This window comes from Ranitomeya imitator, chromosome 1, assembly GCF_032444005.1.
Source record: "Ranitomeya imitator isolate aRanImi1 chromosome 1, aRanImi1.pri, whole genome shotgun sequence".
Classification (NCBI taxonomy): Eukaryota; Metazoa; Chordata; class Amphibia; order Anura; family Dendrobatidae; genus Ranitomeya; species Ranitomeya imitator.
In genome coordinates, this window is record NC_091282.1 from 959203656 (window position 1) to 959229191 (window position 25536).

Below are 25536 nucleotides of genomic sequence, written 5' to 3' on the forward strand. Positions count from 1 at the left end.
CAAAAATGTTCAACTACCTTAAGCAGAGGACAGAATCTGAAAAGTCTCAATACAAGTTGCATGCATAGACATTTAACCACCATGCATTTGCAAGCCTGGGCTAACTACCAAACGTCCTTTAAGGTTGTAGCACCCTCGGCCAATGAAGCTAGTCAGCAACGCAACATCCCTTCCGGCAGTGTAGGGCCACCATTTTCCGCACCACTTGCAGTATCTGTGCAGGTTTCTTTGCCAGGCCAAAGCCGTCAGGGTCAGGGAATCACCAGTTTCATAGTAGGAAACACTGCATCTAGGGCACCGGTGGCAACAATACCATCTCCCACCGTCTCTCAGTCTGCCATGTCCACCGGCACCCCCGCTAGTTCCACGATCTCCAGCTCTCCAGTCCAGCTCACCCTACATGAGACTATGGTTAGAAAAAGGAAGTACTTAGCCTCGCATCCACGTACACAGGGTTTGAACGCACACATAGCTAGACTAATCTCGTTAGAGATGATGCCCTACCGGTTAGTTGAAAGCGAAGCTTTCAAAGCCCTGATGGACTACGCTGTACCACGCTACGAGCTACCCAGTCGACACTTTTTTTTCCAGAAAAGCCATCCCAGCCCTCCACCAGCATGTTAAAGAGCGCATCGTCCATGCACTCAGGCAATCTGTGAGCACAAAGGTGCACCTGACAACAGATGCATGGACCAGTAGGCATGGCCAGGGACGTTACGTGTCCATCACGGCACACTGGGTAAATGTGGTGGATGCAGGGTCCACAGGGGACAGCAAGTTTGGGACAGTTCTGCCTAGCCCACGGTCTAGGAAACAATTGGCTGTAGCCGTTCGCACCCCCTCCTCCTCCTCTTCGTCCTCCTGCAGAAGCGAGAGCTCGTCCACAGACCGCAGTCGCACAACCACTCCATCCGCAGCTGCCACTGTTGCACACCAGGTCTCCCATTATGGGGCAGCTACTGGCAAACGTCAGCAGGCTGTATTGGCTATGAAGTGTTTGGGCGACAACAGACACACCGCGGAAGTTCTGTCCGAGTTCTTGCAGAAAGAAACGCAGTCGTGGCTGGGCACTGTAGATCTTGAGGCAGGCAAGGTAGTGAGTGATAACGGAAGGAATTTCATGGCTGCCATCTCCCTTTCCCAACTGAAACACATTCCTTGCCTGGCTCACACCTTAAACCTGGTGGTGCAGTGCTTCCTGAAAAGTTATCCGGGGTTATCCGACCTGCTCCTCAAAGTGCGTGGACTTTGCTCACATATCCGCCGTTCGCCCGTACACTCCAGCCGTATGCAGACCTATCAGCGTTCTTTGAACCTTCCCCAGCATCGCCTAATCATAGACGTTGCAACAAGGTGGAACTCAACACTGCACATGCTTCAGAGACTGTGTGAACAGAGGCGGGCTGTTATGTTTTTGTGGGAGGATACACATACACGGGCAGGCAGTAGGATGGCAGACATGGAGTTGTCAGGTGTGCAGTGGTCGAAGATTCAAGACATGTGTCAAGTCCTTCAGTGTTTTGAGGAATGCACACGGCTGGTTAGTGCAGACAACGCCATAATAAGCATGAGCATCCCCCTAATGCGTCTGCTGATGCAAAGTTTGACGCACATAAAGGATCAGGCGTCGGCAGCTGAGGAAGAGGAAAGCCTTGATGACAGTCAGCCATTGTCTGGCCAGGGCAGTGTACAGGACGAGGTAGCGGGCAAAGAGGAGGAGGAGTACGAGGAGGATGATGGGGATGATTATATTTTTAATGAGGAAGCTTTTCCGGGGCCACTGGAAATTGGTGGCGCGGCAAGGCCGGGTTCTGGTTTTTTGAGGGACACAAGTGACGTGGATTTGCCTGAAACTGACCCTCAACCAAGCACAACCGCAGATTTGAGAACTGGAACTTTGGCCCACATGGTGGATTATGCCTTACGTATCCTCAAAAGGGACACACGCATAACTAAAATGATGAATGATGACGATTACTGGTTGGCCTGCCTCCTTGATCCTCGCTATAAAGGCAAATTGCAAAATATAATGCCACATGAGAACTTGGAACTAATATTAGCAACCAAACAATCAACTCTTGTTGACCGTTTGCTTCTGGCATTCCCTGCACACAGCGCCCGTGATCGTTCTCACACGAGCTGCAGGGGCCAGCAGACCAGAGGAGTTAGAGGGGCAGAAATCAGAAGTGGCGTTGGCCAGAGGGGTTTTCTGACCAGGTTGTGGAGTGATTTTGCTATGACCGCAGACAGGACAGGTACTGCAGCATCAATTCAAAGTGACAGGAGACAACATTTGTCCAGTATGGTTACAAACTATTTTTCATCCCTTATCGATGTTCTCCCTCAACCGTCATTGCCATTTGATTACTGGGCATCAAAATTAGACACCTGGCCAGAATTGGCAGAATATGCATTGCAGGAGCTTGCTTGCCCGGCAGCTAGTGTCCTATCAGAAAGAGTATTCAGTGCTGCAGGTTCAATACTAACAGAAAAAAGGACTCGTCTGGCTACCCAAAATGTAGATGATCTAACCTTCATTAAAATGAACCACAACTGGATTTCGAAATCTTTTGCCCCACCTTGCCCGGCTGACACCTAGCTTTCCCATGAAAAGGTCTTGCCTGTGGACTATTCTGAATGCCTTTTCCAATCTCGTAATTTTCAGCACCTGATTGTCCAGCATACGACATGTTTACACCTCACTAAATGGCCAAACTCCCCACACGGGGCCGTGGTATCGACACTTGGCGATAGCACCCGTGAGAGTGCAGTTTGTCTGAAGAGGTGGGTGAGCCCGCTTTTGGTCGACGGCACTGCCACTGGGTCCCTCCTAGTACAATAAAGTGTCTCTGGCGGTGGTGGTGCGCACCCAACGTCAGACACACCGTTGTAATATGAGGGGCCCTGGGCCTGTACCGCCGGCCACAAGACAGTTTCCCCCCACCCCAGCTCAAACAGTGCTCTACCACTTGCAAAATTATCTCACAGCTCCACCAATGTTTAGTCTATGCGCTGACATACTTCAATGCCTGCCACTGACAATACCATTGTATTGACATTTTTGTTATGTTAGGCCTTCGATGCCTGTCTGTGGTCACTCCTTCCACTAGGCCTCCACTGACCACACCACTGCTGCCCGTGTACCCCTGGAACCAATTTAAAATTGCCTACAGCCATGTGTTATTATTTTAGGCCTTCGATGCCTGTCTGCGGTCCCTCCTTCCACTAGGCCTCTACTGACCACACCACTGCTGCCCGTGTACCCCTGGAACCAATTTAAAATTGCCTACAGCCAGCCCAATTTTTTTATTTTAGGCCTTCGATGCCTGTCTGCAGTCCATTCTTTCAACTACTACTACACTGACCAGGGCACTGCTGCCCGTGTACCCCTGGAACCAACATCAGAAAATATAAAAATAAGTATTTTGCTTATAAAAAAGAAAATACTGGAGAGATATCAAATGCAGACATTTTAACATTAAAAACAAACACACAACTAAAATCTGGTACAGTACTAAAAATGGCCACCAGCTACAATTACTTTCTCCTGCAAGTAGTTAACTGAAAGGTTTTTTAAATTGAAAACACAGATATGGCATCCACCGAGTGTTGTCCTGTCGCGTCTTCTTTATATTATTGCCGAGAAGATGCAAAACAATGAAAATAATAAAATCATTAATTACCAAAATAATAGAGAAAGTCAACACCACATTGCAAATAAACATTCATTCCAAATAAAGAAGCAGGGCGCGTCCGAGGGTGAGTATATACCTAATAAGAATATAATCACCCTCGGACGCGCAATGCTTATTTCCAACAGCCTTCCTTCCTAAGAATCAGCCCTTCCGTGGTGTAGAGAGACGTTGTGTTACACTCCAAGGTGTTCCCCAGGTTGCCTTTCCTGAGCTTCGATCTTCCGGCTTTCGTTTAGTAGTTGTTGGAAACTACGCTGCATTAGGCCTTCAAATTGGGTATGGGGTGTAGAGAGATGGTGTGTTCCACTCCAAGGTGTTCCCCAGGTTGCCTTTCCTGAGCTTCGATCTTCCGGCTCTCGTTTAGTAGTTCTTGGAAACTACACTGCATTAGGCCTTCAAATTGGGTATGGGGTGTAGAGAGAGGGTGTGTTACACTCCAAGGTGTTCCCCAGGTTGCCTTTCCTGAGCTTCGATCTTCATGCTCTCGTTTAGTAGTTGTCGGAAACTACGCTGCATTAGGCCTACAAATTGGGTATGGGGTGTAGAGAGAGGGTTTGTTACACTCCAAGGTGTTCCCCAGGTTGCCTTTCCTGACCTTCGATCTTCCGGCTCTCGTTTAGTAGTTGTTGGAAACTACGCTGCATTAGGCCTTCAAATTGGGTATGGGGTGTAGAGAGAGGGTGTGTTACACTCCAAGGTGTTCCCCAGGTTGCCTTTCCTGAGCTTCGATCTTCCGGCTCTCGTTTAGTAGTTCTTGGAAACTACACTGCATTAGGCCTTCAAATTGGGTATGGGGTGTAGAGAGAGGGTGTGTTACACTCCAAGGTGTTCCCCAGGTTGCCTTTCCTGAGCTTCGATATTCCGGCTCTCGTTTAGTAGTTGTTGGAAACTACACTGCATTAGGCCTACAAATTTGGTATGGGGGAAACATTGGCGCATCTGCGGTCCCTCCTTCCTCTAGGCCTCCACTGACCTGTCTACTGCTGCCCGTGTTCCCCTGGAACCAATTTTAAATTGCCTACAGGCAGCCCAATTTATTATGTTAGGGCTTCGAAGCCTGTCTGCGGTCCCTCCTTCCACTAGGCCTCCACTGACCTGTCTACTGCTGCCCGTGTACCCCTTGAACCAACATCATAAAATAAAAAAAAAAGTATTTTGCTTATAATAAAGAAAATACTGGTGAGATATCAAATGCAGACATTTTAACATTAAAAACAAACACACAACTAAAATCTGGTACAGTACTAAAAATGGCCACCAGCTACAATTACTTTCTCCTGCAAGTAGTTAACTGAAAGGTTTTTTAAATTGAAAACACAGATATGGCATCCACCGAGTGTTGTCCTGTCGCGTCTTCTTTATATTATTGCCGAGAAGATGCAAAACAATGAAAATAATAAAATCATTAATTACCAAAATAATAGAGAAAGTCAACACCACATTGCAAATAAACATTCATTCCAAATAAAGAAGCAGGGCGCGTCCGAGGGTGAGTATATACCTAATAAGAATATAATCACCCTCGGACGCGCAATGCTTATTTCCAACAGCCTTCCTTCCTAAGAATCAGCCCTTCCGTGGTGTAGAGAGACGTTGTGTTACACTCCAAGGTGTTCCCCAGGTTGCCTTTCCTGAGCTTCGATCTTCCGGCTCTCGTTTAGTAGTTGTTGGAAACTACGCTGCATTAGGCCTTCAAATTGGGTATGGGGTGTAGAGAGATGGTGTGTTCCACTCCAAGGTGTTCCCCAGGTTGCCTTTCCTGAGCTTCGATCTTCCGGCTCTCGTTTAGTAGTTCTTGGAAACTACACTGCATTAGGCCTTCAAATTGGGTATGGGGTGTAGAGAGAGGGTGTGTTACACTCCAAGGTGTTCCCCAGGTTGCCTTTCCTGAGCTTCGATCTTCATGCTCTCGTTTAGTAGTTGTCGGAAACTACGCTGCATTAGGCCTACAAATTGGGTATGGGGTGTAGAGAGAGGGTTTGTTACACTCCAAGGTGTTCCCCAGGTTGCCTTTCCTGAGCTTCGATCTTCCGGCTCTCGTTTAGTAGTTGTTGGAAACTACGCTGCATTAGGCCTTCAAATTGGGTATGGGGTGTAGAGAGAGGGTGTGTTACACTCCAAGGTGTTCCCCAGGTTGCCTTTCCTGAGCTTCGATCTTCCGGCTCTCGTTTAGTAGTTCTTGGAAACTACACTGCATTAGGCCTTCAAATTGGGTATGGGGTGTAGAGAGAGGGTGTGTTACACTCCAAGGTGTTCCCCAGGTTGCCTTTCCTGAGCTTCGATATTCCGGCTCTCGTTTAGTAGTTGTTGGAAACTACACTGCATTAGGCCTACAAATTTGGTATGGGGGAAACATTGGCGCATCTGCGGTCCCTCCTTCCTCTAGGCCTCCACTGACCTGTCTACTGCTGCCCATGTTCCCCTGGAACCAATTTTAAATTGCCTACAGGCAGCCCAATTTATTATGTTAGGGCTTCGAAGCCTGTCTGCGGTCCCTCCTTCCACTAGGCCTCCACTGACCTGTCTACTGCTGCCCGTGTACCCCTTGAACCAACATCATAAAATAAAAAAAAAAGTATTTTGCTTATAAAAAAGAAAATACTGGTGAGATATCAAATGCAGACATTTTAACATTAAAAACAAACACACAACTAAAATCTGGTACAGTACTAAAAATGGCCACCAGCTACAATTACTTTCTCCTGCAAGTAGTTAACTGAAAGGTTTTTTAAATTGAAAACACAGATATGGCATCCACCGAGTGTTGTCCTGTCGCGTCTTCTTTATATTATTGCCGAGAAGATGCAAAACAATGAAAATAATAAAATCATTAATTACCAAAATAATAGAGAAAGTCAACACCACATTGCAAATAAACATTCATTCCAAATAAAGAAGCAGGGCGCGTCCGAGGGTGAGTATATACCTAATAAGAATATAATCACCCTCGGACGCGCAATGCTTATTTCCAACAGCCTTCCTTCCTAAGAATCAGCCCTTCCGTGGTGTAGAGAGACGTTGTGTTACACTCCAAGGTGTTCCCCAGGTTGCCTTTCCTGAGCTTCGATCTTCCGGCTCTCGTTTAGTAGTTGTTGGAAACTACGCTGCATTAGGCCTTCAAATTGGGTATGGGGTGTAGAGAGATGGTGTGTTCCACTCCAAGGTGTTCCCCAGGTTGCCTTTCCTGAGCTTCGATCTTCATGCTCTCGTTTAGTAGTTGTCGGAAACTACGCTGCATTAGGCCTACAAATTGGGTATGGGGTGTAGAGAGAGGGTTTGTTACACTCCAAGGTGTTCCCCAGGTTGCCTTTCCTGACCTTCGATCTTCCGGCTCTCGTTTAGTAGTTGTTGGAAACTACGCTGCATTAGGCCTTCAAATTGGGTATGGGGTGTAGAGAGAGGGTGTGTTAGACTCCAAGGTGTTCCCCAGGTTGCCTTTCCTGAGCTTCGATCTTCCGGCTCTCGTTTAGTAGTTCTTGGAAACTACACTGCATTAGGCCTTCAAATTGGGTATGGGGTGTAGAGAGAGGGTGTGTTACACTCCAAGGTGTTCCCCAGGTTGCCTTTCCTGAGCTTCGATCTTCATGCTCTCGTTTAGTAGTTGTCGGAAACTACGCTGCATTAGGCCTACAAATTGGGTATGGGGTGTAGAGAGAGGGTTTGTTACACTCCAAGGTGTTCCCCAGGTTGCCTTTCCTGTGCTTCGATCTTCCGTCTCTCGTTTAGTAGTTGTTGGAAACTACGCTGCATTAGGCCTTCAAATTGGGTATGGGCTGTAGAGAGAGGGTGTGTTACACTCCAAGGTGTTCCCCAGGTTGCCTTTCCTGAGCTTCGATCTTCCGGCTCTCGTTTAGTAGTTGTTGGAAACTACACTGCATTAGGTCTTCAAATTGGGTATGGGGTGTAGAGAGAGGGTGTGTTACACTCCAAGGTGTTCCTCAGGTTGCCTTTCCTGAGCTTCGATCTTCCGGCTCTCGTTTAGTAGTTCTTGGAAACTACACTGCATTAGGCCTACAAATTGGGTATGGGGTGGAGAGAGATGGTGTGTTCCACTCCAAGGTGTTCCCCAGGTTGCCTTTCCTGAGCTTCGATCTTCCGGCTCTCGTTTAGTAGTTCTTGGAAACTACACTGCATTAGGCCTTCAAATTGGGTATGGGGTGTAGAGAGAGGGTGTGTTACACTCCAAGGTGTTCCCCAGGTTGCCTTTCCTGAGCTTCGATCTTCCGGCTCTCGTTTAGTAGTTCTTGGAAACTACACTGCATTAGGCCTACAAATTGGGTATGGGGTGGAGAGAGATGGTGTGTTACACTCCAAGGTGTTCCCCAGGTTTCCTTGCCATTGCTTCGGTCTTCCGACTCTCGTTTAGTAGTTGTAGAAAAGTACACTGCATTAGGCCTACAAAATGGGTATGGGGTGGAGAGAGATGGTGTGTTACACTCCAAGGTGTTCCCCAGGTTGCCTTTCCTGAGCTTCTATCTTCAGGCTCTCATTAAATTGTGGTTAAATGGAACAACTGCATTTGGCGTACTAGTTGGTTTGGGGCCTACTATCGGTGTCTGCCACTCCTTGCTGTTCTCCTGGTTTCCTGTCCTGAAATTCCATTTTCAGGCTCTCGTTAAGTAGTTGTTAATGTTAGACTGCATTTGGCCTACTAGTTGGGTTGGGGCCTACTATCGGTGTCTGCCACTCCTTGCTGTTCTCCTCCACTGAACAAAGCTGTGCCGCCTGTTTACTACGGTTGCCAATTTTGAACTGCATTTCGACTACTTACTGATTTGGCCCTACTCTCTGTGTCAGCCTCTCATTCCAGTTGTCCTCCACTGCAATGCCCCCTGGTTATTCCTGTGTTACCAATTTTGAACTGCATTTAGCCCACTTTATTCTTTGGGCCTATATCTGTGTTTCCACTTCATCGTGCCCATTGCCCAGCCAGTGATAGATGAGTCTGCTGGTACATTGACCCATAACGCAACATTCCCCGTGCATGCTACACAACAACATTGTGACCCTGCTGAAAGTCAGGTTGCTCTTCCCGCATACCATACCACCTTACACGGGGACAAAGAGGAAGGTGCAGATGAAAGTGCAGGTTCCTTCATCAGGTGGGGGGAGGAATACTAGTTGGCGACGTCACTGGCACAGGGCCTCTCATAGTACGCAAAAGTGTTGCTGCCGGTGGGAGGCGCCCCCGCCGTGCAAACACACCGCTGTACTTTGAGGGGCCCTGTGCCAGTGCCAATGCCAACAAGTGGGCCCCCCCTGCTTGCTCAGGATCACAGCACTTGCAAAGTTGAAATACTTACCTCTCCCTGCTCCACTGCCGTGACGTGGTCCAGATTTTCTGGGCCCACTAATTACTTGAACCAGCCCTACCCCACACAACTTTAGCCAAATGACCCCCAATTTCAAATGCCTTCCAATTATTATAAGGTAAATTACGCTTGACAAGCTTCATTAAGAAGAATGGATGGTTTTGACATTAAAATGGGCACTCTAGGTGTTTTCCTGGCCCCCACTCACTGCCGACTATGCTGCCCCATTGACTTGCATTGGGTTTCGTGTTTCGGTCGATCCCGACTTTACGTCATAATCGGCCGATTTCACTCGACCCGACTTTTGAGATAGTCGGGTTTCGCGAAACCCGGCTCGACTCTAAAAAGGTCAAGGTCGCTCAACTCTACTCAGGACCAATTGCACAACAGGTTTTCAGGTCTAATTTCTCCTGTTACCCTTGTGAAAATAAAGATTTGGGGGCAAAAAGATCATTTTTGTAGAAAAAATGCAATTTTTTATTTTCAAGGCTCTACGTTATTAACTTCTGTGATGCACCTGGGGGTTTAAAGTGCTCACCACACATTTAGACAAGTTCCGTAAAGGGTCTAGTTTCCAAAATGGTTTCAATTGTGGGGGGTTTCTACTGTTTAGGCACATCAGGGGCTCTCCAAACGCGACATGGCGTCCGATCTCAATTCCAGCCAATTCTGCATTGAAAAAGTCAAACGGTGCTCCTTCTCTTCCAAGCTCTGCGGTGCGCCCAAACAGCGGTTTACCCCCACATATGGGGCATCGACGTACTCAGGAGAAATTGCACAACAAATTTTGTGGTTCATTTACTGTTTTTACACTTGTGAAAATAAAAAAGTTGGTTCTGAAATAAAATGTTTGCAAAAAAAAGCTAAATATTCATTTTTTTCCTTCCAAGCTCTGCCGTGCGCCCAAACAGCGGTTTACCCCCACATATGGGGTATCGACTTACTCAGGAGAAATTGCACAACAACTGTCATGGTCTAATTTCTCCTGTTACCCTTGTGAAAATAAGAATTAGTGGGCAAAATGATAATTTTTGTGTAAAAAATGCATTTTGTTTATTTTCACAGCTCTATGTTATAAACTTCTGTGAAGCACTTGGGGGTTCAAAGTGCTCACCACACATCTAGATAAGTTCCTTAAGGGGTCTAGTTTCCATAATTGTGTCACTTGTGGGCGGTTTCCACTGTTTAGGCACATCAGGGGCTCTCCAAACGCGACATGGTGTGCGATCTCAATTCCAGCCAATTCTGCATTGAAAAAGTCAAACGGCCCTCCTTCTCTTCCAAGCCCTGCCGTGCGCCCAAACAGTGGTTTACCCCCACATGTGGGGTATGGGCGTATTCAGGAGCGGTTCATTTTCTCTTTTTATACTTGTAAAAATAAAAAAAGTTGGTTCTGAAGTAAAATGTTTGCAAAAAAAAGTTAAATGTTCATTTTTTCCTTCCACATTGTTTCAGTTGCTATGAAGCACATCAAGGGTTATTAAACTTCTTGAAGGTAGTTTTGAGCACCTTGAGGGGTGTAGTTTTTAGAATGGTGTCAAGTTTGGCTATTTTCTGTCATGTACACCACTTAAAGTGACTTTAAATGTGAGATGGTGTTAGGGGTCGAGTTCCTGCCTCTGCACAGGGGGAATCTCGGGTCATCTCCGCTGCGGTCTCCCATTCTTCTCCTGCCGCAGTGGAGCCTGCTCAGCGGAGACGTCGATCCCAGCGTCTCGCTCAGTCTGACTCTGTGCTAAGAGTTACTGCTGCGTTTCCTGCTTCTCCCATTGAAGTCAGTGCTGGGCAGCAGCGAGCGGACGCTTCTGGGGCTAAGTCCTGCTTTTCACATTCTGAGCATGGCCTGAGTAAGATCTCTCAGTGGAGATTGAGGGTCACATGATCAGATACTGCAGCTAAGGTCCTTGTAGTTGCTAGGACTAAATCCTGCTTTGCACTCTGAGCATGCCCAGGGCGAGATCTCTCAGTGGAGATCCAGGGTCACATGCTCAGGTGCTGCAGCACTCCATTGGTCCTTCTTTGTAAGGTCCTAAACATGCTGCAACTATTTAAGGCTCGCATGGCCGCACGGCCATGCGCTAGTATCAAGTCATATGTGCTTTGCGCCAGTGTGGTTATGCATAAGTGTGTTCAGGGACCCGGCTGAAATAAGCCCCTAGAATACCGGCACCTCCGGTGAGGAGATTGTATGAGTGTGTTCAGGGACCCGGCTGAAATAAGCCCCTAGAATACCGGCTTCTCCGGTGAGGAGATTGCATGTTGTATAACCACAGACTGCTATCAGCTTGGCAGTAAGCTTGTGCTCCTGTGAGGCTAACAGGGCGCAGTGCTTTCCTCTCGCGGCTGCTCTGTGAGGTAACAGAGCTAGTCTATACCGCCAAACAGTGCCACCATTCACTAGCAGCAGGTTCTCCCTGCACGGTGGACCCCGGGCTGCGAACGCTCCATTTATAATAAATATCTATTTCTACTCGGTGCGTTCCGCTAGCCCTAACAGTATACTAGCGCCAGGGTCTGGCTAGTAAATGGCGGACGGTCAGCGTTTACAGCAGTACATCCAGCAGCTGGAGGGTAGGTTGGCGGCTCTCGAGCGCACAACCTCAGCTGTGGATGTTACCGCAGTCGCTGTTCAGGCTGCAGGTGTAGCTGCAGCCAGTTTGTCCTCTGCCACCCCTGCTCCAACTTTATCCCGTCTCACGCTTCCAGACAAGTTTGCTGGTGACAGTAAACAATGTCGGGGATTCGTGAGTCAGTGCTCCATACATCTTGAGCTTCTGGCTTCACGTTTTCCTACGGAACGGGCGAAAGTGGGATTTATTTTATCCCTTTTATCGGGCAGGGCGTTGGAGTGGGCAACGCCGCTATGGGAGCGCAATGATCGTGTGGTACAGAGTGCTCCTCTCTTCTTGGACGCTCTGAAACAGGTCTTTTTGGGACCTCGTGTCACCCACGATACCGCGCTCCAATTGTTGGCTACAACCCAGGGGTCGTCCATGGTCAGCCAGTTCGCCGTTCAATTCCGGACTCTGGTCTCGGAGCTGGAGTGGCCGGATAAAGTCCTTATTCCGGTGTTCTGGAGAGGACTGGCAGACCATGTGAAGGACGCCTTGGCCACCATGGAGATTCCCGCCACACTGGAGGAGCTTATTTCTCTATCTACCCGCATCGACCTCCATTTTAACGAGCGGAGGTTGGAGCGGGCCCAGTGTAGCCAGAGGTTTCGGCTGGCTCCCACCTTTGCCAGACCTCTAGAATCTTCCGTTCAGGCGTCCGACTCCCATGAGGCCATGGAGGTCTCTCGAGCGGGACCTAAGTCTCGGACCGCTCAAGTACCCGTGGTTTGCAGAAATTGCCAACTAGAGGGACATTATGCCAATAAATGTCCACGGCGGTTGGGTAAACGACCGTGTCTAGTGACCCTTGGAGGAGGTTCTCTAGACACAGCGGCTTTTTCCTCCAAGCTGTCCTTCAAGGGGACAATCATATTAGGCTCTCACTCTCTGACAGTCGAGCTTTGTGTGGACTCCGGAGCTGAGGGGAATTTCATGTCCTCGGCTTTTGCTCTGCGCCATGCAATACCTCTGGTGATGCTCGCCAAACCGGTGACTGTCAGAGTAGTGAACGGGTCAACACTTCCATCTCAGATCACACACCAGACTGTCCCTTTCACGTTAGCTATGTCCCCATCCCACCAGGAGATAGTTTCCCTTCTTGTCCTTCCCGAGGGAATGGATGAGATTCTGCTGGGAATACCCTGGCTCCGTTTCCACTCCCCACATATTGAGTGGTCCTCTGGGAGGATATTGGGTTGGAGTGAATCCTGTAAGGGCAGATGTGTGAAAGAGTGCGTTCAGGTTTCCACCACTGAGATACCCGCAGATCTCTCTTCTCTCCCCAAATACTATTGGTCCTATGCAGACGTCTTCTCCAAAAAGGCTGCGGAGACCCTTCCACCTCACCGCCCCTATGACTGTCCTATAGATCTCTTGCCTGGAGCAGAACCTCCTCGGGGACGTGTCTATCCCCTCTCTCTTCCGGAAACGGAGGCCATGTCCCAATACATCCAGGAGAATTTGGCAAGACGGTTCATTAGGAAGTCAGTGTCACCAGCAGGGGCAGGGTTTTTCTTCGTGCAGAAGAAGAATGGAGAATTACGTCCTTGCATAGATTACAGGGGTCTTAACGCCATCACCGTTAAAAATAAGTATCCGCTGCCCCTGATTTCTGAGCTTTTTGATAGGCTAAGGGGAGCTAAGGTATTTACCAAATTGGATCTGTGGGGTGCTTATAACCTGATTCGCATCCGTGAGGGGGACGAATGGAAGACGGCGTTTAACACCAGAGATGGGCACTATGAGTATCTGGTGATGCCCTTCGGGCTGTGTAATGCCCCAGCCGTTTTCAAAGATTTTGTCAACGACGTCTTCCGGGATATGCTTTCCACCTTGGTCGTAGTCTATCTGGATGATATTCTCATCTTTTCTCCAGATATTGACTCCCACCGGAGAGATGTTGGCAGAGTCTTCGACCTCTTACGGGCAAATTCTCTCTACGCAAAGTTGGAGAAGTGTATGTTTGAGCAGGAGTCTTTACCTTTCCTGGGCTATATCATCTCCGCCCAGGGATTGGCTATGGATCCTGCCAAACTACAGGCTGTGATGGACTGGCAAGAACCCCATTCTCTTAAAGCGGTGCAGCGCTTTATGGGGTTCATTAATTATTACCGCCAGTTCATTCCCCACTTCTCAACTTTGGTAGCTCCCTTGGTAGCCCTCACCAAGAAGGGAGCGAATCCCAAATTGTGGTCTGAAGAGGTCTCCAGGGCCTTTTCTTCTATTAAATCCCGTTTTGCTAGCACTCCCATCTTGCATCGTCCCGATGTTGATAAGCCGTTCATAATGGAGGTGGATTCCTCTTCCGTTGGTGCAGGAGCAGTCCTCTTCCAAAAGGATGCTCAAGGTCGGAAGCATCCGTGCTTCTTCTTCTCCAAGACCTTCACACCTGCGGAGAGGAATTATTCCATTGGGGAAGGGAGTTGCTAGCGATGAAGCTGGCTTTCTCGGAGTGGAGACATCTCTTGGAGGGGGCTCGTTTTTCCTTTCAGGTCTTCACGGACCACAAAAATTTGTTATACCTGCAGACAGCCCAGCGGCTAAATTTTCGCCAGGCCAGATGGTCCTTGTTCTTCTCCCGGTTCCACTTCACCCTTCATTATCTCACTGGGGAGAAGAACATTCGTGCAGACGCTCTCTCTCGCTCTGTTGTGTCATCTGAGGAGGAGGAGGGGGAGCCTCGGCTTATTGTCCCTTCAGAGAGCCTGAGAACCGTAGCGCCGGTTTCGCTTGAGTCTGTGCCTCCCGGCAAGACTTTTGTGCCCATTAATTTGCGACCGGAGGTTCTCTCTTGGGCTCATTCGTCCAGGGTGGGGGGACACTTTGGGACAAAGAGGACATCTGAGCTACTGGCGAGGACGTACTGGTGGCCACATATGGTCCGGGATGTCAGAGATTATATTCAAGCATGTGTCTCCTGCGCCAAAAATAAATCTCCTCGTCAAAGGCCAGCTGGGTTGCTCTATCTGTTGCCGGTGGCAGATAGGCCCTGGGAGATGGTCGGGATGGACTTTGTTGTGGGTTTACCCAAGTCTCGCGGCTGTACCATCATTTGGGTCATCACCGATCATTTCTCAAAAATGGTGCATTTGGTGCCGCTACCACGGTTACCTTCTGCACGGGCCTTGGCAGCGTTGTTCATAAAACACATCTTCCGCCTACATGGTATGCCAGACAAAATTGTCAGTGACCGGGGTCCCCAGTTTGCATCTCGGTTCTGGAGAGAGCTTTGTCATCTTCTCAGCATTGAGTTGAATCTCTCTTCCGCATATCATCCCGAGACGAATGGGTTGGTAGAGAGGGCCAACCAGACCTTGGTCACATACCTGAAGACACAAAAGAGAATAGTAAAACCAAAAACACTCAGTTTGAAAAAATGTTGCAGTAATCCGCAAGTGCTAGTAAAAGATGTAAAAAACAGGGTATTTGGTTGATACGTTTTTTGCAAAAAATGTATACTAAGCTGCTCTACCAATCTTCACGGTATACCCTTATCAGAGCAGTCCTAACTAATGTATGCAATCCCTATCTGATGTATTTAAAAACCTGATCATCTGTATATAACCTGTGTGAACAGGGTTCAGAGAGGAAAAATCCATGTGTGCATACAGGGTAGAACAGCTTTTGTGCAGATAGCCCAAGAGGAGTGGTGGAACTCCCCAGTCTTGTAGACACAAGAGAACAATTATGGAAGCAGGAACACATGGGCTACTTGCACAGTGAACAAGTCTGTATGATCATGTTCACACACCACCAAGAAACCTGAAGACACAAAAGAGAATAGTAAAACCAAAAACACTCAGTTTGAAAAAATGTTGCAGTAATCCGCAAGTGCTAGTAAAAGATGTAAAAAACAGGGTATTTGGTTGATACGTTTTTTGCAAAAAATGTATACTAAGCTGCTCTACCAATCTTCACGGTATACCCTTATCAGAGCAGTCCTAACTAATGTATGCAATCCCTATCTGATGTATTTAAAAACCTGATCATCTGTATATAACCTGTGTGAACAGGGTTCAGAGAGGAAAAATCCATGTGTGCATACAGGGTAGAACAGCTTTTGTGCAGATAGCCCAAGAGGAGTGGTGGAACTCCCCAGTCTTGTAGACACAAGAGAACAATTATGGAAGCAGGAACACATGGGCTACTTGCACAGTGAACAAGTCTGTATGATCATGTTCACACACCACCAAGAAACCTGAAGACACAAAAGAGAATAGTAAAACCAAAAACACTCAGTTTGAAAAAATGTTGCAGTAATCCGCAAGTGCTAGTAAAAGATGTAAAAAACAGGGTATTTGGTAGATACGTTTTTTGCAAAAAATGTATACTAAGCTGCTCTACCAATCTTCACGGTATACCCTTATCAGAGCAGTCCTAACTAATGTATGCAATCCCTATCTGATGTATTTAAAAACCTGATCATCTGTATATAACCTGTGTGAACAGGGTTCAGAGAGGAAAAATCCATGTGTGCATACAGGGTAGAACAGCTTTTGTGCAGATAGCCCAAGAGGAGTGGTGGAACTCCCCAGTCTTGTAGACACAAGAGAACAATTATGGAAGCAGGAACACATGGGCTACTTGCACAGTGAACAAGTCTGTATGATCATGTTCACACACCACCAAGAAACCTGAAGACACAAAAGAGAATAGTAAAACCAAAAACACTTAGTTTGAAAAAATGTTGCAGTAATCCGCAAGTGCTAGTAAAAGATGTAAAAAACAGGGTATTTGGTTGATACGTTTTTTGCAAAAAATGTATACTAAGCTGCTCTACCAATCTTCACGGTATACCCTTATCAGAGCAGTCCTAACTAATGTATGCAATCCCTATCTGATGTATTTAAAAACCTGATCATCTGTATATAACCTGTGTGAACAGGGTTCAGAGAGGAAAAATCCATGTGTGCATACAGGGTAGAACAGCTTTTGTGCAGATAGCCCAAGAGGAGTGGTGGAACTCCCCAGTCTTGTAGACACAAGAGAACAATTATGGAAGCAGGAACACATGGGCTACTTGCACAGTGAACAAGTCTGTATGATCATGTTCACACACCACCAAGAAACCTGAAGACACAAAAGAGAATAGTAAAACCAAAAACACTTAGTTTGAAAAAATGTTGCAGTAATCCGCAAGTGCTAGTAAAAGATGTAAAAAACAGGGTATTTGGTTGATACGTTTTTTGCAAAAAATGTATACTAAGCTGCTCTACCAATCTTCACGGTATACCCTTATCAGAGCAGTCCTAACTAATGTATGCAATCCCTATCTGATGTATTTAAAAACCTGATCATCTGTATATAACCTGTGTGAACAGGGTTCAGAGAGGAAAAATCCATGTGTGCATACAGGGTAGAACAGCTTTTGTGCAGATAGCCCAAGAGGAGTGGTGGAACTCCCCAGTCTTGTAGACACAAGAGAACAATTATGGAAGCAGGAACACATGGGCTACTTGCACAGTGAACAAGTCTGTATGATCATGTTCACACACCACCAAGAAACCTGAAGACACAAAAGAGAATAGTAAAACCAAAAACACTCAGTTTGAAAAAATGTTGCAGTAATCCGCAAGTGCTAGTAAAAGATGTAAAAAACAGGGTATTTGGTTGATACGTTTTTTGCAAAAAATGTATACTAAGCTGCTCTACCAATCTTCACGGTATACCCTTATCAGAGCAGTCCTAACTAATGTATGCAATCCCTATCTGATGTATTTAAAAACCTGATCATCTGTATATAACCTGTGTGAACAGGGTTCAGAGAGGAAAAATCCATGTGTGCATACAGGGTAGAACAGCTTTTGTGCAGATAGCCCAAGAGGAGTGGTGGAACTCCCCAGTCTTGTAGACACAAGAGAACAATTATGGAAGCAGGAACACATGGGCTACTTGCACAGTGAACAAGTCTGTATGATCATGTTCACACACCACCAAGAAACCTGAAGACACAAAAGAGAATAGTAAAACCAAAAACACTCAGTTTGAAAAAATGTTGCAGTAATCCGCAAGTGCTAGTAAAAGATGTAAAAAACAGGGTATTTGGTTGATACGTTTTTTGCAAAAAATGTATACTAAGCTGCTCTACCAATCTTCACGGTATACCCTTATCAGAGCAGTCCTAACTAATGTATGCAATCCCTATCTGATGTATTTAAAAACCTGATCATCTGTATATAACCTGTGTGAACAGGGTTCAGAGAGGAAAAATCCATGTGTGCATACAGGGTAGAACAGCTTTTGTGCAGATAGCCCAAGAGGAGTGGTGGAACTCCCCAGTCTTGTAGACACAAGAGAACAATTATGGAAGCAGGAACACATGGGCTACTTGCACAGTGAACAAGTCTGTATGATCATGTTCACACACCACCAAGAAACCTGAAGACACAAAAGAGAATAGTAAAACCAAAAACACTCAGTCACATACCTGCGACATTTTGTTTCAGCCAGGCAGGATGACTGGGCATCCTTGCTATCGTGGGCAGAGTTTGCACTGAACAATGCCGTAGCTGACTCCACTGGACAAACGCCATTCCTCCTCAACTATGGTCAGCATCCGCGGGTACCTGTGCCTATGCCCGTGTCTTCCGCCGACTTCAGGGTGGCAGACTGGGCTGTGGAGGCACGGGATATTTGGGACCGCACTCAGGATGCCATTCGGGCCTCCAAGGAGAGAATGAGGTCCTCCGCCGATGCACATCGGCGCCCCGCTCCGACCTTTGCTCCTGGCGACTTGGTGTGGCTCTCCGCCCGTAACATCAGGCTGCGAGTTGAGTCCACTAAGTTTGCTCCTCGCTACTTGGGTCCATTCAAGGTCCTCGAACAGGTTAATCCTGTGGTCTATCGTTTGGCCCTTCCGCCACGCCTGGGTATCACCGACACCTTTCATGTGTCCCTCTTGAAACCCGTGTATATGTCCCGGTTTTCCGAGTCATCTGCTGGGACATCGGGTTCGTCTACGGACGATTACGAGGTAAACGCTATTTTGGGGTGCAAGGTGGTACGTGGCAAAAAATTTTATTTGGTGGACTAGAAGGGTTACGGCCCTGAGGATAGGTCCTGGGAGCCTGCTGAGCACATTCGGGCTCCGCAGCTCATTGCTGCCTTCGAACATAGCGAGGCCCAAGGAGGGGGGGGCCCGAGGAGGGGGGGTAATGTTAGGGGTCGAGTTCCTACCTCTGCACAGGGGGAATCTCGGGCCATCTCCGCTGCGGTCTCCCATTCTTCTCCTGCCGCAGTGGAGCCTGCTCAGCGGAGACGTCGATCCCAGCGTCTCGCTCAGTCTGACTCTGTGCTAAGAGTTACTGCTGCGTCTCCTGCTTCTCCCATTGAAGTCAGTGCTGGGCAGCAGCGAGCGGACGCTTCTGGGGCTAAGTCCTGTTTTTCACATTCTGAGCATGCCCTGAGTAAGATCTCTCAGTGGAGATCGAGGGTCACATGATCAGATACTGCAGCTAAGGTCCTTGTAGCTGCTAGGACTAAATCCTGCTTTGCACTCTGAGCATGCCCAGGGCTAGATCTCTCAGTGGAGATCCAGGGTCACATGCTCAGGTGCTGCAGCACTCCATTGGTCCTTCTTTGTAAGGTCCTAAACATGCTGCAACTATTTAAGGCTCGCATGGCCGCACGGCCATGCGCTAGTATCAAGTCATATGTGCTTTGCGCCAGTGTGGTTATGCATAAGTGTGTTCAGGGACCCGGCTGAAATAAGCCCCTAGAATACCGGCACCTCCGGTGAGGAGATTGTATGAGTGTGTTCAGGGACCCGGCTGAAATAAGCCCCTAGAATACCGGCTTCTCCGGTGAGGAGATTGCATGTTGTATAACCACAGACTGCTATCAGCTTGGCAGTAAGCTTGTGCTCCTGTGAGGCTAACAGGGCGCAGTGCTTTCCTCTCGCGGCTGCTCTGTGAGGTAACAGAGCTAGTCTATACCGCCAAACAGTGCCACCATTCACTAGCAGCAGGTTCTCCCTGCACGGTGGACCCCGGGCTGCGAACGCACCATTTATAATAAATATCTATTTCTACTCGGTGCATTCCGCTAGCCCTAACAGATGGTCCCTAAAAAAAATGGTTTTGTAAATTTTGTTGTAAAAATGAGAAATCGCTGGTAAACTTTTAACCCTTATAACTTCCTAATAGTTTTTATTGCCGCAGCTGAATGATTTACATCTGTTAGCCACCATAAGTACATGTGGGGATTCACTAGCAACCAGGCAACCCCCACATGTACTTATGCTGGCTAACAGATGTAAATCATTCAGCTGCGGCAATAAAAACTAAAGTTCCGAGCACTAAAAATACTCGGAAGACACCTGAGCGTGCTCGGGAAATCTCGAGTACCGAGAATATTTGCTCATCACTATTTGTAATGCAATATCTTCATAGGTGTATAGAGGCCCATTTCCAACAACCATTACTCCAGTGTTCTTATGGTACTTTGTGTTTGCTAACTGTGTAAGAAGGCTAATGGATGGTTAGAATATCCTTGAAAACCCTTGTGCAAGTATGTTAGCACATCAAACAAAGTTTGAAAGAGAAAAATTATTATTTCAAATAAAAATCTTTTTTTTCAAACTTTGTCAATGTCTGGACTAGATTTTAAATTAATTTAGGAACTCATTTAATTAATAAAAGTATGATATTTCATGGAAAGCACAAAATTGTCTGGTTGACCCTAAACATTTGAACGGTAGTGTAGGTAGCATTTATAAAGATAATATTGCCATATTTTCAGTTAGAATTGACCAATGGTAATACTGAAGTTGGCCAATGCGCAGATCTCTTTTAAGACACAAATGATAAATTGAGTGCTTTTCTGCCATTGGCTCTGGAGGAGGTAATTACCTGGAAAGTGCTTCTAGAGAATAACCAAGCATAAGACACAAACGTGTCCGCTATTCATTATTTCATGTGTTGTAATTAAAAGGAAATGCACTCCCAATTAATATTCATCAGCAGCACGATAAATGTTTCTAAGCTCAGTGTTGATGTTGTTTAGATGCAAATATTTAGCTTTTTTCCTATTTTTTTTTCTTAACATACTGTTCCATTGTACTCTAGAATGGAACACAGATTTTTGGTTGTTACTGAAAGAGGGGATTTCTTCTATGTTCCGTATCTCCTCATTCACCTTGTATTTATTGTCACATGAAGCAGGGAAAGGAAGTGATACATGATTTGAGTATATTTGTATTAAATGGCTATTTTCTTTAATGGATCACCACCACTGCTTATATGCCGTTGGAAGAAGGGTACCTTGCTCATGACCCCACTCCATGAGCCAAAGTAGACCTACCTTGCCTACGTATTGCATGGCCACAATGAAGAATTATAAGGAAAGATGATCCAGCATTATTTCATAAGAAAATACAATTACTTAATATGACACACAAATTAGATCCCCTAAATATGATTTCCAATTAATAATACTAAGAATTGCTATTGACTCTTCAGTAGAGATGAGCAAAATTATTTGCATGCCACATGTTGTTAGCTCGAGGTCACCTTATCAGAGCCCTGCAAACCTAACTGCCGGTATCCCTCGTCTTTTGATAAATAAATTTGGCACGACTACATTGTTGAGGCATGACACACGCATGACAGTACCTTCTAATCAGAAAACGTAACGGAGATGCTGGCAGGTAGGAGAATGTTTACAGGGTTCTGCTCTGGTGGTCATGGCCTAACAACGTGGTCAGTTGTCCATTGTCCTGTGATTTTTTTTGCTACTCCTTAACAGCTTAGCTGAACATGTATATTCCTTCTTAGTGTGTTGTCATGACTCCTGAAGCCATAACTGTCAGATTTTTCACTATATTTTATATCTGTATTTCCTGATGATGAATGCTATTGATACTTCAGGGGTCCTGCAAAGTCCAGGAACATGGCTTACTTTGGAGAGGGTAAAGGACCGATTCATGTGGATAATGTTAAATGCACCGGAAACGAAAGGTCCTTGGCAGACTGCATCAAGGAAGATATTGGAAAGCACAACTGTCGCCACAGTGAGGATGCTGGAGTCATCTGCGATTACTTAAGCAGTAAAATGACGGCTGTAGTACATAAAGGTGAGTTCTGCTTAACATTAGGTCTTTCTTGTATCCAGAGTGGAATATATTAATTTAGATGTACTGCACTTAAAAGAAAAAAATACACAATCTATTATGAATAAAGTCAAAATGAAAAATATATACAAAAATGCAAAACAAAATTGCATTACTGTGTACATGTGCATTGAATATATGCACATCATAGAAACAATAGAAAAATGGCATCATCCATTTGACTTTTTTTGTTTTAAACAGGAAGATGGGAGAAAAGCTCATTAATAGCAGAGCAAAGTTTTATAAATCTGCTTTCTATTTTTGATGATAGCAAAAGCGGCTTCTTACTTCTTGCAACCAAATGGAAATGTTTTTATTAAAAATGGCCCTGTCTTTTCTCTCCGTGCCTATAAGAAGTCCACAGGCAAATGAGTTCACTGTGTCTAGAGGAAGGTCAGAAACTTCATTTGCTTGACATTCTCCTTAGTCACAGTCACAGCTGTTCTACTAAAGCCTGTGGAGTGAAGAAACAAGAAGATACATTATTAACAGCCTCAATCAGAGACAAGTAGGCAACTGCCAAGTTACAGCACCAATTAAGAGTTGGGGGATGCTATGGGTGCCGTTGCTAGGCAATGATCCTATTTTCTTAGAATAAATGAAGTTTTGCAGATCATATATTTCTGGAAACAATAGAAATCTCAGGACGAAGAAGCCATTCAGTCACAGCATAAATAATTATCAGATATTACAATTTCACAGATTGTCCTTACACGTAGAAAGTTATAAAAAACAATTTATTTGTCATGGGAAAGTTTTGTCTCACATCGAAGACACATAGTTTAACCAGAATAGTGGACCTCATATTCAACATGTATATATGACCCTCACATCTATAGCTTAATGTTACTTGTGGTGTGGTGAGCCACACGATTCATATAGCCAAAAGGTCAGGAATAGACGCATTGACCCAGGGTGTTGAAACAGCAGGTTGGAAGGCACATGAAACAGTAAGGACACAGACAACAGGCTATGCTGGATGGCAGACAAGCAAGTGACGGAAGGCAAACCAGAGGTCAGAGAACCAAGAGGGTAGATGAAGAGCAAAGTGGCCGGCCTGAAGAAGCTTCTGATGTAGGTAGCAGAATCAATAGCAGATTGTAGGTTAATATGAGCAGTCTCTAATAAAAGTTTGTGATCCTTATGGCAAATGATGGGTCAACGAGCAGTTCACCCAAACAGTAGATGCAAGTTATAGAAGTCACAGCAGATTGCTATGTAATGCAAACAGACTTTGATAACAGTTTGTGATGCTTTCAGTAAACAATGAATCAACCAGAAGGTCACAGAGCCAGCAAATGGAAATTTTAGAAATCACAGGAGTCTGAGGAAAATATATCAACAAAATAAACTGAATGTTGGCAATCTTCAAACAAATGGCAAATTAACACATCACAGTCTCATAAATCAGATAGGTGTGTGTCCAAGTGGGTCTTAAAAGACCTTAGGGGATGATGTCACTGAGGATCGCCTCGCCACTTGTAGGATCCGACATGAAGCTATGGAAATAGGGAGAGTATAGCTTGGCCCTCAAAATGTGTGTGAAGAGGTCGGCAACTTTAATAACCTGTGCAAGCTCCCACGACTAAATAAAACATCCTGATACATTGTTTTTATCAGCACTGGAAAACAATCCCCTACTTGTATGACTTATTGAGGATGGTTGACCACCACTCTTTGAATCAATTGTTGTTATTCCCACCTTTACCAATGCCTCATCAATGCTGCTCTGTCTAAGCTGTGTGTTGTATAAATCTTAAAAATGTTTCTCCCTGCAGACAGACTAAGGGCTACTGATAGGGTTATTGACCTCAATAGAAATGTGCTTTACCTATCTGACTCTTCTTAAAAAAACAGTTTTTATACCACCTAGATGCCGCAGTCATTATTCACCATTGCATCTAGGATGTTAAGCAGCCAGGTTCAAAGTTCTCTCAAATTCTATCTATAAATGTGGTTTGTTAAAGTCTTCTTCTGAGTCATCAAGGCAGGATAATAAGATGAACAATATAGATTAATATCTATTTAAACCTCATTGTTTCTTAACCCTTTACTTGGAACCAAATTCCTTCACATACTGAAATGATAAAAGCCATAATTTCATTGAGTGCGTCAAATCTCTAATAGTCAGGACATAGTCTCATCTACTCTAGATGCACCAGATCAATGTACTTTGCAATATCTTTGCTTGTTCCATACAAAACCGCTGTGATGGAACAAGAGCAACAATCCAAAACCTCCATTATTATTAATGTTTTGCAGTTTTTGCTACATGTGCAGGTTTAACAAGGCAGTTAAATTGATAGATGTGTTTTATTGTCCATAAAAGACAATACTTTTAAGGGGGTCAAGAATTGTGCAAATTAAACACCCCAGGGGCGCTGTTAAATTGTTTCCTTTGTTTTCTGTTTTAAATTGTTTATTAAAGCCTATCTGGTAATGAATTTGTACAGTATCATAGCAATTTTAACAAAGCCAGCAGGTTTTCTGCTTTATTTGGTAATTACATACATAGATGTCTCATTCTGCAGATGGAAAGTACTATTAGAATGAATAATACAAGACTGTTGAGAGCAGGTTTGCTTGTGCACTGGGTATTATTACAGATCCAAAATAGAGATGGGAAGTACAAATGTGTTTACAAAAAAATCTCTTATACCGCATGCCGCAAATTACCAACTAGGGCTTCATTTTGCCATCACAGTAAACAGCAGTCTTATAGTCTACTTTAAAGGCTGCATTTTAACTATATAGTAAATGTAGTGTATATATATATATATAGTTGTCTGGAGGTCTTCGTGTATTTAATTTCACTATACAGCTCTGGCAAAAATTAAAAGACCACTGCAAGATGTTCACTTTGTCTGATTTTACTCTTATAGGTATATTTTTGAGTAAAATGTAAATTGTTCTTTTAGTCTATAAACTTCTTACAACATGTCTCCGAATTTCCAAGCAATAAATTTTGTATTTTTTTTCTGAAAAGGAGAAATGGTCAAAAGTAAAAACCCCCAGTGCTTTCAGACCTCAAATAATGCAAACAAGATTCAACAATACTAATGTTTCAACTCAGGAAGAGTTCAGAAATCAATATTTTGTGGAATAACCATGATTTTTAATCACAGCTTTCATGCGTCTTGGCATGCTTTCCATCAGTCTTTCACACTGCTTCTGGCACAAAAATTTAAGCAGTTCTTCTTTGTTTGATGGTTTTTGACTATCCATCAGCCTCTTGATTACATTCCAGAGGTTTTCAATGGAGTTCAGGTCTTGAGATTGGGCTGCCCATGACAGGGTTTTGATCTCGTGGTCTCTTAATTTTTGCCAGAGCTGTATTGCAGTACATTTATTCACATGCATTATGTATAGCATAAGGTAAGATTTAAAATAACTGTCTTGATACTTTTTATCATATAAAAAAATTTAGAGAGCACTTAAATCACACATCAGATCTTTATGGACAAAACATTTAAGTTCTAAGTCTGTACTGATGAATTGTGTATTGAACAAAATGACGTATCATCGATCAATGGAAACCAAAATTATCAACCAATTGAATGGTTGATATTCAATCATATTCAACCACCCTGAAAAGTAAAAATTTAAATAACAAAAGATGTAAATTGCAGCAATATTATCACAGCAACACCTCAGTAGTAAATATGGCACCCAAGTGTCTGCACGCAACAATAACGACATCTAGGAATAGTGTCTGAGGGATCTCATCCCTGATCTGGATCTATGCATTAGTGAGTAACTGGACAACTTGTGGTGCAAATTGCAAATGTTGGATTCACTAGTATATAATG

General features: G+C 45.1%; 1 protein-coding gene across 2 annotated transcripts in view; it reads left to right on the forward strand.

Moving 5' to 3' along the window:
• PRSS12 (serine protease 12) overlaps nt 1-25536 on the forward strand; it is a 305892-nt gene that overhangs the window by 229407 nt on the left and 50949 nt on the right. For both annotated transcript variants that reach the window (XM_069743759.1, XM_069743760.1), the window contains one exon: nt 21486-21691. In XM_069743759.1, the coding sequence (XP_069599860.1) occupies nt 21486-21691 (206 nt within the window). The remainder of the gene's footprint in view (nt 1-21485; nt 21692-25536) is intronic.